General features: G+C 34.5%; 1 protein-coding gene and 1 non-coding gene across 2 annotated transcripts; both read right to left on the minus strand.

The window, feature by feature from the left end:
• Positions 1 to 4,566: 4,566 nt before the first annotated feature.
• On the minus strand, positions 4,567 to 5,904 carry LOC150101735 (homeodomain-interacting protein kinase 3-like). Its single transcript, XM_090399901.1, has one exon. It carries the CDS (start codon positions 5,902 to 5,904, stop codon positions 4,567 to 4,569), a length of 1,338 nt encoding a protein of 445 aa, XP_090256027.1.
• Positions 5,905 to 11,406: 5,502 nt separating this feature from the next.
• Positions 11,407 to 11,488, minus strand: TRNAS-GCU (transfer RNA serine (anticodon GCU)). The gene has a single exon. It is a non-coding gene; the product is annotated as a tRNA-Ser (tRNA).
• Between the last annotated feature and the right edge of the window lie 7,772 nt (positions 11,489 to 19,260).

Below are 19,260 nucleotides of genomic sequence, written 5' to 3' on the forward strand. Positions count from 1 at the left end.
TTAGAATTAGATCCCACATCCGTTGATATTCTTTATTTATTACAAAAAAAAATGGAGATTCTACAATTATTGCTGCATTTCATGAGGTGAAATTGCGACGTTTGAAATCAGGGTGGCCATAAAATAACTTTCCCTCTTTGGAGGAATCTGTAGCTAAAACCAATAAACAGAATGAGACCAAATTTTATATTGAGACTTCTGAAGGCATGGGGAGATTTCGCGAAAAAAAATTTAGTACCAAAAGTCGCCGATAGGGGAAATTTTTGCGTTGGCGGAGCCGAAAACAAGCGGATGATTACATTAAAGACAGATAAAATGGAATAATAACATTTCGACGGCGTAAGCGACAGCCGCGTCACTCATTCCAGCTGGATATGTGGAGCATTACAATGATAATAATAATAATAATAATTAAACTAAAACAACAACTTGCGAGAGAAACAGAAATTAATGTAGTGATTGAACTCACAGGAAATAATGTTTTATTCATTAGAATCAGGGTCCCCTGGACCACATAGACGATTTTCAATGTGCTGACCTTTCTTGTGTACAACAAATTGCATCCGGTGTGCGACGTGCTCTTCAGCTGAGCATAAGGAGTCGGATTGGATGTTCATAACAGCCCGTTTTACGTTCTCTTTTAAGACATGCAAGTTGGGAACGCCACCAACATCCATAAGGTAAAACAACTTAACAAGGAAAGCACGCTGAGACAAGGTAGGACGCATATTGAACACAATTCGCCAGTTATTCGCATAACTGCCTGAACGTTCCCAATTCCTTTTTAAGTGGAATGGGTGGCTTTGCTGTCATGTACGCACAGTAAAATTTGGATAATCCTTTTTGCCTGCGTTTACTGCAAATGTATAACTGCTTTCGCTCTGCCAGCGCCAAAATTTTCCCTATCGGCGATTTTTAGTACTAAATGTGTTTTTCGCGGAATTCGTCTCCCCATGCCTTCGAAAGTCTCAATATAAAATGTGGTCTCATTCCGTGTATTAGTTTTAGCTAAAGATACCTCCAAAGAGGAAAAGTTAATTTATGGCCACCCTGTATCATAATCGTAACTTGTTCCGTTTAATTAATGGAAGTGTGTTATTATTATTTACCTATTTAATAGACGAAGTGATGGAGTAGTATAGTGATTGTCTAATTTAATTGTGACGTACTGTTTCAATCAAGGCACGTTTATAGTGTTTTTTTCTACTTGTTTTGTTGATATTATACTCCCAAGAATGTGGAGTAATAACAACAAAATATTTAATGTCCTCTCCCCACAAGTCGACGCAAGGAAACACAAAGAAAAATTAAGAGAAATGTTTTTTCCTTTTTTTTTTAATTCTTTTTTTTAAACCTTACCCAGCGAAATATAGAATTTATTAAATGCTATTAGCTGTTTGCAATGGAGCATCAGAAGTTTAGTTTCGAAATGGGGAAATCAAAATAGTTGTATAGAAAAATTTTCTGCTACACACCGATAATCTGGCATTATTATTATTATTTTCAAGTTAAAACCAGAGTAATATCTCATATACATAAATAAGAAGCGCTACTTAAAATGAAAGAAATCTAATCATTCCTTGAAAATCCAACTTCTTAAAATAAAATTTAAAAGTAATGATTTCATTTTTATGTGTAACATTTTGTGTGCTGTCTTATTATCTTACACACAAAGGTGAAGATTTTGCAAAAAAAAAAAAGCTTTTAAAAAAAAAGTTACACAAAATATTAATTTTATCACATAATAAAAGTGATGTCCTCGCGGTTAGCTGAGTGGCTATGTGTTTCGAACCATATGCCTGGAAAAGAAGTGTCCTGGGTTCGATTCCCGTCGCTGACGTGAAGAGCTTAAGGATCTTTCTCAAAAATAGCCAAGTTAGCTGGTCTTGGGCGTCGACTGTAGAGTATATCTGATTTCATTCGTTTAAATTATATTTATATGTCATTTAAATGAACGAAATCAGATACACTTATACATAAATAATATAAACTTCTTTATATATATATATATATATATATATATATATATATATATATATAATATTTACTAGGAGAGGAAACTTCTTTTTTTTTATATATATATATATATATATATATATATATATATATATATATATATATATATATATAAAAAAAGAAGTTTCCTCTCCTAGTAAATCCAAAAGAAGACCGCGAAAGATTCAGCCCATAGCCTCTAGTAAGGATAAATCAAACTCACGACCCTTGGTTTACAAGAGCAGGGCTCTAACCACTGAGCTACAGAGGCACCTTGCCCACTCCTTTCATCATTTCTTATTAGTTCAAATAGCATAATATAATATACAATACTGTATAATTAATAAAGCAAGCGAGAGTAATTAAATATTTACAGCTATCTCTACACAGTTGTACGAGTGGTAAATTGTTTAGGTATATTAAAGCCTCTTAATTGCTTGAGTTTGTTTCCTTCGGGCACATTTACATTTCAGGGATGAATATAGCTGTTGTTGTTGGGGAAGGGGGATTGCCTGTGCTACATTCTCATGAAAACAGGTAACTCCCATTCTTCTGAAGAGAGAGAGAGAGAGAGAGAGAGAGAGAGGGGGGGAAGAATAAAAATGACGAAATTCCAATTCAGGTCGTTCCAACCAAAGGTCATCATTCTTGTGAGGGTAGATGAACAGGGGTATTTATAGGATGGTGTCTTTCTTCAATACGATTTCTTGTATTCATCAAAGGTTTTAATAAAAATAAAAATTTAACTTTCTCTGTATAAAAAGAAGTAATTAGTTTGAGGTAACTAAAGCGTTTAGGACGATGTATTAAACGATATAGCAACTATACGCCGCTATACAACTTCACGCAACTTTATTATTCTTTGCTGTACAAGCGACTGTTTTAATCTAGAGTTATTTATGTGAATTTTGTTTTAATGAAATCCAAAATGTATATTTCTCTTAACTGATTAACAAATAATATTTAGGTAAAATATTTTATAAAGTGAAGAATGTTTTAATATAAAAAGTGCTAACGCGTTTGAACTATTCAAATGTACAGTTTCATAAATATCTTTTGTCGCAAACTATCCCATCCGAGTGGCACAATTTTTATTTTTATATATTAAGTTACAGGCTGTTGAAGAGAAATTTTTAGAGTTGTGAAATTTTTTTAAAAATTACACGCACAAAGAATAAACGAAAATATTCCACTATCTTACAAGAACGGCTATGATAAATGAAACTTTTAAACATAAACAAAACAAATAAATCGATTGACACCTTTCAATCTTCAAACGAAACAGGTAACGCTGTTTACTCCTAAAAACTGAAAACTTGGAAAGGGGGGTGGGGGGAGGTAGCCAATTTAAAGTTCATTTCAAATGTTCTTTTTGGTGGAAAAATGTTCGGGAATCAAATGCTCTAGAATTACTTCCAAAACATTTCAGTATATACGTATATGAATTGTCGATGTATACTGAGAACGAGAGTTTATTGAACGTGACATAACCTAGTGACCATTATTCGAATAAGACTGCAATTTCAAGATGATATATGAATACAGAAATGACAGTATCGCTCATGTAGCCTCTTTTCATGTGAAAATTTCAATTAAATTAAAATAATTTAAGCTGATTGATATTTAATATTTTTAACTACAGTATTTTATTTGAAAAGCAGCTTGCACAACACTACTAAAACATATGCAAATTTAAACCGTATGTTGATCGGTAACACTAGACCTAGAAATATGAAATTATTTACATTGTTTTTAGTATGATTATGAAACCAAAGCATTAATAAAAACACGTGAATATTTCTGAAGAGCTAAGCCCTTTCATTTCTTAAAAAATTGATAAAATGTGAACAGAACTATCACTTAATGCAATGTGAACAAATGCTTCCATTTCTATCCGCTAGGAGTTTTCTGAACCTTGTGCTTATGGATGACGTCATAGAATAGATTCCAGTATCTGAATAGACAAGCTTTATGAGTCAACAATAATGAAGAAAAATAAATTTTTGAAGTGAACCGAAAGAGTGTGTTACTGTGGCTGTTTTTATTAATTCCAGCGAAACTGGATTAAACAAGTAAACTATTATTAAAACTGATGAAACGCCTATTGTGAAACTATAGTCCCCCCCCCGCCCGGTAACCGTCTAATATGTGAAAAACTTAGTAAACATACTGTATTTTAAAAATATAACAGTTTACATATGCAAGAGAAATAATCAGAATATAATATTTGTCCCTATACAGTATATTTCGCATGCTGTAACATAAGCTCATTCAAGGAGAATGCAAAGAACGGGTTTATGAAACAAGAATGAGTCATTGCATGAGAATAGTTTTTTTTTTTTTCTTTTCTTTTCAGACACAGCTGCAAGGACAGCGGATAACATCATTCAATTTCCAGGGAACCAAGTATGTAATAAATCGGCACAATGAGAAGTTTGGGTGAATTTCTAAAGATAAACGAATTTATTTACAATATATTTCGAGAGTACAAATAAACGTATATCGGTATATTCAAACAAACAATAAAATTATAAAATTTAAAGAATAATAATTAAATCATATCTAAAAATCTTAGCACCATTTAAGATACCGGTCCATAATGAAATGTGACAACTTCGTATATTCGCAATCTGCGTGTTCCCTAAGATGGTCCATGACAACGAATGGGTGACTGCTTGCTACCGAAGGGGTAATACGATTAATGGGGTTCAACCATAACATTTTCTGTAGAATGTCGACGAATTCACTTTGGTCGGTTATTTCTGCCACCAGTGATGTCGTGGAAACGGATGCAGGCTTACGAATTTTTAGAATTGACTTGATAGATTTGAGATGGAAATTTCTGATGTCAATATGGAGATAATTAGTTTCTTTGTCATACTGAAGAACGTCTTTTAATTTCCATTTTTTATTTTCACGGTAGAAATATTTGGACGAGTTGATTCCTTTTTTCAACACATTCGAAGGGGGGATCCCTTGAGTTTCGCAAATATACCGTAGTTGGTCATATGTAGAATGAGCGGGGTATAGACGATTTCCCAGGAACAGAAAAGCCATCACAGCCCCTAACGACCACATGTCAGCACTCTCACAAAAGCCAGCACCCACTAAACGTTCTGGAGAACTGTAGTCCACTAGATTTGGATGCTCCTCCTTGGTTGTATCCTTTACATAAGACGCCGATTCAAAATTGGTAAGTTTAACCTGGAATGGCCTCGTGCCACACAACGCTATGTTATCCGGCGATACGTTTTTGTGGACGATACCCATCTGCTTTAGTTTGCCTAAAGCTGAGAGTAACTGCGCCAAAATACATCTTGAATGAGGCAGAGTAAGATGGCCATTTCTTGTTTCCTTCATCAAATTCTCCAGGGTTTTTCCAAGCTTTTCGTACACTAGACATGTGTAATGTTTATATTGAAAACTTTCATAAAACTTCACAATATGAAAGCATTCGCTTGAACATTTGCATAAATCTTTCAACAAGTCTATTTCTGAATGTAAAAATGCTTTTCTTAAATAGTGCCGATTGACTACTCTAAGTGCAACAGATAAATTGTCACCTGAACGACAGCATTCGTACATTCTTCCAAAAGCGCCCTCTGAGATTTCCTTAATAATTGTGTAATTCACAGAAGGCGATTTAAGAATAGCATCTTTGAAGAAGTCTTCGCCTTTTTCATCCATATCGATTATAACACCAACATTGTTATTCAACTTCCTCGTTCTCGAAAGTTGAGATTTTTGCTCATTCGACTTCTGCCTTTTATGTTTCGCTTCCTCGCTTTCATTCCCATCTAAACGGTGTTCTATCCTACTTTTGAAGTTTGAAGCCATATGACAGTTGTTCTCAGCTGCTACAAATTGGATCAGAACATGGAAATGGGTCTCTGCTTCTTCGGACTCCATACTATGGAATTGAATGATAATTCTCTATAATTAAACGGTTCAAGTAAATATATGGAGAACACTAAGGCAGCAAACCAACAGCTCTTCACGAAGGGGATCGAGCTAGTTACTATCCCATTTATAAAAACCAGAAGTCATATAACCACGCTTGGTTTTTTATACACGAAAAATGTTACTCTCGCACTCATACTACTAATTTGTCATACCACTCATACTACGAATGAAGTTAGTCTGCAATTTATCAAATTGCAGACTAACTTCATTCTGTTTGAAGGAATTAATACTATCTTGGATTTGTTCGGATCTAATCTCACGATCATGAATGAAGTAAACCCCAGTTAACCCTTTTTTAAACTGTACTCAGTAAATTTTCACTTTGAATTTATAATTGTTGTATTACCTTTTGTTTGTTAGTGTGTTCTTCAATAACCAAGTAATCGTATGAACGACGTTAGCAATGTGCCCTCTGTCTACTGCCATCCCCAAATCCCTACCTTCATCTATTTCCTGGAGTAGTTCTATCAATTGGTACACAGTTTGTAATATATTTATCCTAAAATGCATAACTATCACGTTACTCAATTTTGCATTATTAGCAAAAATGCAAACATCTTAATCATAGGTGATTTTATTTGGAATTCATTTAATATTAATTTCTGTGTTCAGCAATTTTAACAACGCGGTAAGTTGATATCATCGTTTTGGTTTTAAAAAGGTGCAGTGGATTAGTTGCAAGTTCGTAGTTTTAATTGAGTTCGATATGAAGATATTTGGGACTTTGAAGTATGACGTTCGATCTAATAGGTATTTCGTATTGATGGCGAAGCTGCACAACCTACTTTGCTCTACCCTATTAATTCCTTTGTAAAGCTAATTTCGAAGACAGTTTGTATTCTCTGCGGTATAAGTAGAAAACGACTTCGCGAGCTGAATATAGTTGTTTTAGATTTTTATTTGCTTTCTTTCTTTCACTTCTCCCCCCCATTTTTATGTTTAATGTAGTTCTTTATGGAGAAAGAAATTCCTTTTTGTATTTATTTTTGTGTTGCAGTAATTTTTTCCATTGTTCTGAAATTGTCTGATGTTAAAAGAGTGCTAATTTAAGTAAGTTTGTTAACTACTTAGATTATATTAATGACCTACGAATTCGAGTGTTATAAAGATTGTTTTAATAATATTACTGTATGTTGTAATATTTAGTGATGCATCAAGTCGCAGGCTTGAGAATTTAAGCTTTTCACACTGAAAACTGTCTCCTTTCAAGACAAATCTGACCCAAAATTATTATTATTATAAAAACTTCCATGGAGTCAAAGACCCTCAAACATTATGCTAGTAGTAGACATATTAGCGAGGAAAAGAAAACCCAATACCGATGACAGTGTAAGGGAAGGGGAGTGGGGTATTAGCTAAACAAAAAGCTGATTTAAGAAGCCTCCCGATGGAACCCCCCCCCTCCAATGAAAGCGCAAAGTTTTCAGGGTGCCATACCAAACTGATATTTGTTATATTTTCCCTCTCAACGCCTTAATTGCAAAACTCTTTCTGATGAATGAGCGTCCCCCCTCATTATATACGGCTATGGGTTCGACTAATAGCAAAGCACTGGAAGCATCTTTTTTTCTTAAGTTTGTGCATAGTGAAAACAGGGAAACCTCATTCTATCGGGGAAAATTTGCTACTTCCAGCTATAAAAGATGTGTAAAAACTATGTTTGGCAACAAGTTACTAAAAGTGTTGATTTGACATCTCTTTCAAATGATACTGTCAGTCGCAGAATTAATGATATCACAGGTGACGTAGAATCTCAGTTAATCGAAAGAGTTAAGAAGATCCCTTATTGTGCGTTACAAATAGACGAGACTATTGATGTTACAAATGATGCGCAGTTAGTATGCTACGTGAGACATGCACATGATAACAACATTCATGACGATATTCTGTTTTGTAGAACTTTGTCATCCCGAACAACTGGAGAAGAAATATTCACGCTCTCAATAATTACATAATAACAAAGGGATCCAGTGGGAAAAATGCATGGGCTTCTGTTGGGATGGATCTCGCACTCTTAACGGCAGATATAATGGGGTTGTTTCCATGGTCAAGGAAGTGGCTCCGGATATGAATCGGGTATATTGTTTCATACACAGAGAAAGGTTGGCCTCCAAAGGAATGCCACAAGAATTTAAAACTGTGATATACAACGTTGTAAAGCTAGTTAATTTTATTGAGGCTCGACTGCTAAATAACAGGTTATTTTCAGTATTCTGTGATGAAATGCATCAATACTTGTTGACGAAGCATGGTTATAAACATTATCCTATCTTTCAGACATTTGTTTTCGAAATTAAATGAACTAAATCTCTCCCTTCAGGGAAATTCTTTAACTGTTCTTGATGCCTTTTTAAAGCATCAAGAACAGTTAAAAGCATAACTGGTGTTGTACATTAGTTATATAAAAGACAGAAAATTTGCACCTTTTTCCACCATTGGAATCGTTTTTAGTGAAAAATGATCTTTTTGTTGATTCTGAGTTTCTGGAAAGGGTCGATGACCGCCTCAAAACTCTGAAACAGAATTTTGAAACATATTTTCTGAATAACTTTTATAAGAAATTTCTGTGGGCTCGAGATCTATTTCAGGTTTATAGTCACGAGAACGGTCTTTCGTTATCGAAAAAAGAACAGTTAATCGAACTTTCAAGTGACAGTGGGATTAATATATAATTCTGTGATCTTGGTTTGGCTCGATTCTGGATCTCGCCTTCAGTGAGAAGTGAATTTCCCGAATTATCTGAAGAAACACTGAAAATCGTCATGAAATTTTCTACAACCTATCTTTGTGAGAAAGGATTTTCATCGCTCCTTCAAATAAAAACAAAATACAGAAATCGTCTTAGTGTGTGTACCGATCCTCGACTCAAGTTGACCAATATTGAGCCAGATATCCAGCAACTCTGCAAAGGCCGAGAAGCTGAACCATCTCATTAAGAGTAAGTAGTATCATAATTATATCATAATATTTATTTTGACTACAGTTTCCGATTATTCTCGTTACTTACTGGTTTTGGAATTAATCCATTTCCAAAATCGGGAATGAAACGAAAGTTACGCAAAGTGACGTCACGATGTCGCTTAGCTCTGCTGGCGAGGAGGATAGCTGCCCCCATCCCGTTTAGCGAAGTTCGGTTTCTCGTACGGTCACTTGCCGGAATATGCGACCGATCACACCGAATCCGTCGTGTAGACAACAAGATCCGTACGGTCATGGATTGCACAGGAACACACATCACAACGTAACGAATACAAGCAGCACACAGGACGGATATAAATAAAACTACCACACGATTAATGAATCTGCCAGATTTACGATAACCACTGTTGTGCCTCTGGATAAAACAGGAAGGATATAATTAAAACTAACATCATAACACGTTCAGTACAAATCATATGCCTACGGTATATACGGCATACGATCGCTGGCGGGAAAATGCGCCCGACGTGGATGGCATTTTGCGACTGATATCGTGGGATGGACTGTTTATAGATATCGGTAATGACCTCACATAACAGGATGTCTTAAATTTTTTTGCAGATCATTGAAAACTCTTCAGGAAAATAAGCGATTCGTATCAGCCGGAAGTGTGTGTGTGTGTGTGTGTGTGTGTGTGTGTGTGTGTGTGTGCGCGCGTGTGTGTTAATGGCTTTGGGATGATCTGAGTGAAATTTTTGGGTAGATGCAGGGAATGATTTGGACAGGACAAGGGATGTCATCCATGGATGTGAAGTTCGTATTCAGTATTATGATGAATGGAGTAAGATATGAACAACATTTTTCCCTGGTCTCACAACGCGCTTAGCGAGTGGAACAGTTTACATGTGGCAGGTGAAATCAGATGATTAGAGTAAGAGAGTTCGTGAAGATAAAAGTTATTGTGGGCTAGCTTTATGCTTGTGGGATAACATATAAAATATAAAAGTTCCTGTGAGTAGATGAATGGGAATTAAAGATCGTTATGGGCAGATAATGAAGGTCTCAGCGGGATAGCGCTGACATTCCCCATTCATTTGCACACAGCAAATCGTAAACTGATAATTTTATTTGTTTAATAAAAATTAAAATTTTGTTCAGTGATGATACACTTTTCATCATTTACTTCCGATTTAATCATGTTTCCATGTGTATTTGTAAATGTTTATTTATATGTAAAATGTTGTATATGTATATGTAATATGTAAATTTTGTATGTAAATATGTAATATGTGTTTGTTGTATATGTAAATGTTGGTAATCTCCACATACATTTAAAAACAATTACATAACTTAGTGGTCCATAGAATTGTTTTGGGCATTTTACTGGTCCCTGAGCTTAGAAAGGTTGAGAAACGCTGCCGTAGATGACAGTGTAAAGGGGGGGGGGGCTAGTTAAACAAAAAGCTGATTTAAGAAAAGCCTCCTGATGGGAACCCCTCCCCCCCCCTTCTACAATGAAAGCGCAATGTTTTCAGGGTACCATACCAAATTGATATTTGTTATATTTTCCCTTTCAACGCCTTAATTGCTAAACTCTTTCTGATGTCGGAATGAGCCTTCCCACCCCCGTCTCAGAGTTCCTGAGCATTTCCATGAATGCTACTAAGAAAATGAATGCGCTGCCCAGAGCTCTGTGATAACAATCATCCTCCCCAGGTGTCATCAATTTAGGGAATATCATCTGCTGCTTATAATTTTCATTAACAGAACGGTTACAATTGTAGTAACCTTTCTATTAATGGCGTTCGTAAAAGTTCCTGACAAAGCATACATCAGGAACAAGATTCGAAAAGCCCGTACAATAATTTAATCGAAATCGGACATGTCTCAATGTTCAATTCCAGTTGTTGTTGTTTATTTATTTATTTGTAACTGTTTCTTTATACTTAAATAAAGTAATATTCTTTTTGAATATTGGTTTATTTTACATGTTCTTTATTTAAGAACATTAAATAAAGAACATATTTGCTTAAAGTAAATAACACATTCTTTATTTAAATTTGGAAGTCATGTCCTTTTTGAAATGACTTCCCAACTCTTCTTGTTTGCTTAAACCAGAATAAGGGAGAGAGAGGATAATCTACTCTATACTATAAAGTGATAAGCTGAAATTGGCAACGGATGTAGGCTGTAACGTTTTTGTCATGTTATTTGAAACGTTTTGAAACTCAGGGGCAACCCTCAGTGTCGAGTCTTCAAAATTCGAGTCATCGGAATTCAAGGAGAACCGACCTACCAGTCCGGAACACGGGGGGTTGGGAGCCATAGGTGTCAGAGCGCCCCCTAGTAAGAATATAATTTAGGTTGAATTTTCAAAATTTACAGCTTTTCTTGGAATTGCCATAAATTATGAAAGAAGCATACACGAAGCAAAGGAAATTTTAGATTTTAGTTTTAACTAATGCATTTTAAAATTTTAGGAAATTTTAGAATGCATTAGTTATTCGAAGAGTGAGAAAGGAAAAAAGTCGACGAGGATGGGATTCGAACCCACGCGGGAAAACCCCAATGGATTAGCAGTCCATCGCCTTAACCGCTCGGCCACCTCATCTCTTTGCTTCGAAATTCCTACTAATGCCAAATGAACTTATTTTCTGCATATAGATCAATCGATTTTGAGACACTGGTCCTCAAAATCGATTCCTCACCATTACTTTTCAAAATTTGAGAAGTAATGGTTCTCATTACTTCTCAAAACTTTTTTGCATATATTATTAGGTCAAACGCCAAGAAAAATTAAGAAAGGTTAATGAAGAAAAAAAATAAAGCAACAAATATCATATATTTATCATAAATATAGTCATAAATAAATATTACTGTATTAGTTATATAATTACATAACTTAGTGGTCCATAGAATTGCTTTGGGCATTTTACTGGTCCTTGAGCTTAGAAAGGTTGAGAAACGCTGCCGTAAACAAAACTGTAGTCAAAATTCACCCTTATCGGATTGTAATGATATCAAGCATTGTTACAATCCGCTTTAAAAAAAAAAATAAAAATAAATAAAAAAAACACTTTATAAATTGCTTCATAAACTTCGATAACGATATCTTATTACCATTCATGTAATGGGAAACTTCAGTCCATTGAAAGTACCAACAATATAAATTTTACCAATTTTATATATATATATATATTGTTTGTTTTATAATTTCCCGACTTCCTGGAATATGTACTTTACACTGAAGTAGTTTTTAGAGCAATTAATTGGGATTTGAACTTGTTTTAGGAGGGCAGATTTCTGCTGAATGCTTATTCTCAAGTAACAAAGACAAACAATGGTTTTGATTTTTCTTCAGTGCTGAAGTTTTCTCTGAGTCAGCTGAGAGTATTACCAGAATTCCTTGCATTGAGCCATTTTACACATTTCGTTTGCACTCGCCAAATAATTTACTAACAGAGTAAGAAGTTCTCATGATAATTTCTGTTAATTAGGAGATTAATGGAAAATATTGTCACATTCAGACAGGAATGAATCCTGTCGACATTCAATACGTAATATTTATTTCATATGAAATACATTCTATGTATTAAATGTAAAAAAAAAAAAGTTATAAAAACAACTCATATAACATCTTTTATTCCATAAAGGGAATAGTTGGAGCTGCTTTAACCCTACCTAACGTTCGAAGGCTATAATAGGCAACCAGCTTTATCCGTCAAGATTTACTGATATTGACTCCCAAGTATCAACAAAGTAAAGTTTTTGGGAAGAGACAACTGCGCCATCTCGTGGCCCTAAGATTCGTGTTATTGTATATCTTACAATAATAAGTTGTGTGAGTAATACAGTTGATTTTCTTGAGATGCTGGATTAAAAATCGACCTTCCAGGAGGGAAACCTCTTCTTGCTCCCTTGCCAGCGATCGAATTAGTCGGAACCTATCGATGAAAGGCTCAGGAAAAAAGTTCCACTAGTCGGCGACTGGAAATGAATGTAGAACAGTCTTTCTAGAGGCGCCCTAGTGCTGTGGATGTAAACATCAATTCCATAGGGACACATAGACACCCAAAAAGTTTAATTCTCAAGTGTCTTTCTTCTCCAATTTGGGATTTTAAATTTGAAATATTTTATATAGTATTTAAGATTTGAAATTTTTATAGGATCACTGATGATCCTATAAAAATCAAGGAAGGGAAGGAAGAAATTATTATTTTACTGATTATTTTTAAAGTTTTTAACATTTTAGTTTTGGAAACTGTGCAGATACCTTTTGGCTTGAAGTTCAATTAATAAGATATTTCAAATTTATGAAAAAAACTGGACATCATACATTGTTATAGCTGATTATCGTATATGTCAGCATATAAGACTATATTTGAATTTATATGATAACATGATATTAAGTAAAAACAAAAATTGCTGAAACAAAGAAACATCATATACTCTGAGTATAAGATCTGATCTTTGAACTCGTCAACAGAAAACATGTCCAGCTCTTACAGTAATGTGTTGTATAACTGTGTTATGTTGGTGCATGTACTGTGTTATAATAAGCTTTTGCTTTTATAAAATGTTAATTAGCATGTTAATATACTAATATATTATTTTTCTAGTAGCAAGGTTTATACGTTGGTCATACATAACTGGTAATTAGTTTACGGAATTAACAACGCATATAAAGTATATTAATTAAAGGTAACTTTAATAAATAACTTCTATATTTCGGCAACCTCACGTTGCCATCTTCAGGAACATAAAGATATGGTATGTGCATGCAGGCACTAACAAAAGCAAATGAGGAAGAAAGCAAGAAACTAATATTGTTCCTAAAGTCCTAATGGTGCCCTCTGGTGGGATAATTTGATTGACTTGGCAGTTGGGCTGAAGTTCTCAAAATGTAAGTCTCCAAAATTTGGGGTAGTTTCATGCACCCAAATTTGTTGAGGTTAGGCACGTTTTTTACAGCTGCTGAAGATTCCTTGAATAATCTTTCGTATTTAAACTTGCTGCGGTGTATTACTTTTGTTTTCTTCCAAAGAATTCTATGGTGGGTATCTAAGGCATGGTCTGCCAGCCCAGAGTGGCTGTCCTAGTGAAACCGGATGTAGTCTTTGCGACTCAACGACAAAGGCAAGCTGACGATTGTTGAGTTGAAATGCTGATTCTCTTCAACTGAATTCCAAAATATCTGAAACTGCCATACGACATTCACTATCTATTTCTTAAAGGTTTAAACTTTTTTCGTGTGCGAACTACGAGGGTGGTCAGAAAAGTTCTCGGCCTCGACCATAAAAGGCAAACTATCGGCAAGATTTTTTTTTCTAAGTTGGTAGATTAAGTATCCTTGTGAAATTGCAAGTCATTCAATCAAGTAGTTTGTTGTATACAGCTTTCTGGAGCAAAAGTGTTGTCTGTAACCCTTAAAATGGACAAAACTGAGTATTATGCGGTTATAAAATTCTTCGCAAAAGAAGGTTTAACCCTTAAAGAAATTTATTCGAAGTTCATAAAAGTTTATGGGTACTCTTGTCCTTCGTTTGTGACAATTACGAAATGTGCTGCCGAGTTTAAACGTGGCCGTACCAGCCTTAAAGATGATCCTCGTGAAGGACGTCCAAATGTAACAACACCAGAAATCATTGATCAAGTGCACGATGTGGTATTGGATAACCGGCCAGTCAAAGTGTGTGAAATTACTGAAACTATAGGCAATTCAAAAGAACGTGCAGAATATATTTTGAATGAAGAACTGCAAATGAAGAAGCTTTGTGCAAGATGAGTGCTGCTGACAACCACTACAAGGACGGGATAATATCGCTGGAATAAATGTATTAGTCTTAAAGGAGATTATGTTGAAAAATAAAAATGATTTTTAAATTATAAATTCGTTTTTTTCATTGTTAGGCTGAGAACTTTTCAAACCACCCTCGTATATACAAAACATTTTAATTTCTTTTTTTCGTAAAGTAAGATCAGGGGCGCGGGATATATTCGAGTAAATACGATGTCTTTCTCAGCACATATCCATGACTGAATGAAAATGAAATGCAAAATGACTCCAAGATTGTCTGATGTAGACTTAAATAGAGACTTGGCAGCTAGCGGGATTAATGTTTCTGACATGACACTCCGTCAAAGATTGTTGGCAGTAAGGAGGATTGTCTACAGACTAAAAAAAAAAAAAAATCAACTGTTGAAGAAGGCTATGCAAAAAAAGAGGCTCCAGAAGGCCTCTTTTTGTGTTTGATTGGACTGTTAAGAAGCGGAAGCAGGTCATATTCACAGGTGAGAGCCATTTCTTTGTCCAAGAAGAGCGAGTACCCTATGTTCGGAAATCAGCGGCTGAGAAGACTTCTCCCGCTAACCTTCAATAAACGCTTAAACACCCAGCTAAAATGATCTTCTGGGGTTATTTTACACACGACGGTCCAGGATCACTTGTGCCTGTTGACGGTGTGAATGAACATTAGAAACAGAGGGGCACATAAATTATTAGCTAAAGTTGGGGTTTCATTTTTGTACCTATTTTCTTGCGAAATTAAATTTTTCTTTAAAATGTGAGTGTTAGGATTAATTTGTTCACTGCTGTACTTGATCGATGGTCAAGGAGTTAATTTGCTTAATTCACTTTTACTAAATTAATAAAAACAGTCAGGAAATCTTGTGGTTCACAAGATTTATTTGCCCTTCGATATTAGTGTTTCTTGTGTTTTCTTTCTCTCGAATCGATTATTTGAGGTTTTTCTTCTGCACCCATGGCGTCATAAAAGTTCCATGAGATTGTAAGCCTCTCTTCTCTTCGTAAAATTAGTTTGGTTGAATCTAAATGTATATTTTATAGAAATTCTTTGAAAGAAAAATGACTTAACTCTTTTGAAATATTCACACTTTTCATTAATGCTTTAGTTTCGAAATCATTCCAAAAACAAATAATAATATTTTATATTTCTTGGTCTAATATTACTCATCTACTCTTTTAGTAGCATTGTGAACACTGCGTTTCAAATAAAAATTGCAATCATCAAAATAATTCCTCATTATTTGCTTTCTCTCCTTTTATCTTTTAAATTTATTGAATCTTCTTTTTGTAGTGTTGAGTAATGGCATAAGTTTCGAGTAATTTACTCATTTTGGAAATTCCTGTTTCAATCTTTACTGCAATTTAATGTATGAAAAAATAAATTTGCGCATCACAATAACAACGATTTACATAAACAGCCAAAGTAAATAGTTAATATATGGAACGTAATAAATACATCCTACTTAATAATGAAGCACTTAAATTAGTAAAATTGTTCATATTTTGACATGTTCATTATCTTGGGAAATATGTCTACGAAGCAAATGTTAGTTTTTAACGAAACAATTTGGCTTGTAACCAAATAACCATATTTTAGCATCTTGCTCATATTGTAAGCGTTAACCATTGAACTAGACGAGGGGAAAGGATGCACCATGATACTTTTAGATTTTGCTAAGACTTTCGACAGAATACAGCATGGACGGCAGTTGCATAAATTGTAGAATATGGAATTTGGATTAAAACCATTTAATCGTTTTATAAGTGGATGGCTGACTGTCAGATACTAAAAAGTCATATATAGGGTGAGATGAATCTGCAGGATTCAAGGTAACAAGTTGTGTGCCTCAAGCATCAGTACTTAGTCCACTGTTATTCGATCTGTACATTAATGATATTGGGAAGGATTTGATAGGCGACATAAAGTTATTTGCTCATGATGCAAAGATAGGTAGGTAGGGGAATTAGGAGTGCTGACTTGCAGAATGCTTTGAATATGCTGGAATTGTGGCTGAAAAATGGCTATCAGTCGTGCACTTTTGTGTGATTAGATGTCGTATTATATTTTATTGGTGGGATTATGCTAAAAGAAACTGATGAGGCTATGGATCTTGGAGTTTTAGTAGACAGGAAGTCAAAGTTCAGGAGCCATGTTCAGAATAATTGCAACGCTGAAACGAACCTTGACACGTAAAAGTATGGAAGTCATTTTGTTTCTTTACAAGGCTTTGATAAGACCTCACTTGGAATATTGCGCATAGGTTACCTTGCTGATTCTGATACAATGGGGAGAGTATGAAAAATACCAGGATTATGGAATACAGATTATGAAGGCAAATTGAGAATTTGTAATCTGTCCACACTAGCGAACAGGAGGAAGAGGGGGGTTATATGATTGAGACATAAACTTATGACAGGATTATGCATAATTTCAGTAGATGGAATTTTTCATTTTATGGAGAGTGGGTAAAGGACACGTTGGTATCCATGACAGTTGAGATTTAATACTGTCAAGAAGGGGTTGCGGCTAAATTTTTCTCTCACAGAGTACTGCGTGATTGGAATGGATTGCCATTGGTATGACAGCTGGTATGACATATTAGTACAAGTATGACAGCTGGTGCGAATGGTATGGCCTCCCTCGATGAGTTCCTGATTCCCTGGAGGTCTTTCTTAATAATAATATTAATAATATTTGTTTCAATATTAGAATACCATGAGTGGGCATAATAGTAGCAAACTAAAAGAAAAGAAAAAGAAATTCCAGGTTAAAACTTATTTATTTAAAGAAATTTCACTTAATTTTCATAGACATTTTCAAAACACAGAATGTCAATAATATATATATATATATATATATATATATATATATATAGAATGAAGACGCACCAATCAGCTTCTTCATTTCTTCGAAGTTACCGGTAATTAAAAAAATATCATAAATAGGAATAGTCCTAAACATGAGTACAGCATATAGGAAAAAATTCTCCAGATAAATAAGTTTAAACGTGGGATTTCTTCCGTTTTATAGTTTGTTAACTTTTGATTTAATCAGTTTGATAAGCGAGTAGTGTGTTGCAGATAAAGGATAACGATGACTGGCTATATTTTATGACATAACTGCTTAGAGTTGTTGCTTTCTCACCATATATCTCCCCCCCACCACCACCAAAATTCCATGCACACTAGCTATTTATATAGATAAACATCGGAATTTTGGTGTTTTTTGGAAGATGGCGATTAACAGACCTCAGTACCAAATATTTCAGCCAAATATCAGCATCATGACATTTTTTTTTTTTAAAGAAATTACAGTCCTGTGTTGAAACTGAACTTCTTGAAATAAATAACTGAAATTAAAATAATTTCTATATAATTTCTTTGGTCATATGTAATATTCTCTGTGTTCAGGTTTATATGAGAAGAAATAGATGCAAAGATAAACAGCATTCTACCAGATATAAATGGACTTTTGTTAATAAAATATATAAATATATATATATATTTCATAATAAAAGTGACCGGTGAGCACCAATATGCTTGGTTTCATATATACTTAATTTTGCTCACTCAAATTAATAATTGAATGAGCAAAATCTTTAAAGAAATTTGTGTTCAGTACAGACGTCTGTTGTATACCTCAGTGCATGAGTGATTCGGGTAAAAAAATCATATATATAAGAATTGTTTCCTAGCATATTGAATCCAAAAAAAAAAAAAAGCAAAACATGAAGCTTTTGACAACAACCAAATCGTAATTATAGTTGCCTATAATTACGATTCGAATTCAGCATCCTGGCTCTGTAAGACAACTGTTCTCACCACTTAGCTATAAAAGCACCAGTCAGCTTCTTCATTTCTTCGGCGTTACCGGTAATTAAAAAAAATCATAAATAGAAATAGTCCTAAACATCAGTTGAGTTACACCTGTTATTCAAGTCATATACTATTTAAGGCAGTGATCTCCCAATCTTTTTTGAGTCGCGACCCCGTTTTATAATAGCCAAGTAACATAACCCAGCCAAATTTGCATAAAAGGCATTTTTAATAGGGTAAAAATAACACATTCAAAATAGAGTTTTTAGATTATATTTCTAACCTATATTTAACTAGCCTATCATTTAATGCGATGGTTGTACTTTCATCTGGGCAACCAGCTTCAACATTCGAGGATGATTGTTTATTAAAGCCAACCTCATGTCATTCTCAACATTCAGTCTGTTTCTTGTTTTTGCTTTGATATGAAGAAGCGTTGAAAATCCACTCTTGCAAATGGAAGTAAAACTCGAAAGGCAAACATGGTGACATTTGGATATGACTGATACATAGCACACCAGAACCAAAATTTTATAAAACAAATTACTTCTCGGGGAATCGTTCCACAGATCCAAGAATTCATCCTGTACTTCATCGGGAAAGCCGGCTACATCCATCGAAGCAGAGAATGGGTTTCGTACCAATGCATCATCTTCTTCTTCTGTGAGCTCATTTATCAAAATTCAGTGTTACAACCGCTAGTAGAATATTGCAGTGTAACAGTGGCGGCTCGTAAGAATTTGTAGTGGTGGGTCTACAAT

The sequence above is a fragment of the Typopeltis vanoorti genome, chromosome 11 (assembly GCF_054136105.1).
Source record: "Typopeltis vanoorti isolate ZY-2024b chromosome 11, IOZ_Tvanoo_1.0, whole genome shotgun sequence".
NCBI classification, from domain to species: domain Eukaryota; kingdom Metazoa; phylum Arthropoda; class Arachnida; order Uropygi; family Thelyphonidae; genus Typopeltis; species Typopeltis vanoorti.

Bases quoted from the DNA above. Each gene is read 5' to 3' on its own strand.
- LOC150101735 (XM_090399901.1), bottom strand. From the start codon at position 5,904: ATGGAGTCCGAAGAAGCAGAGACCCATTTCCATGTTCTGATCCAATTT.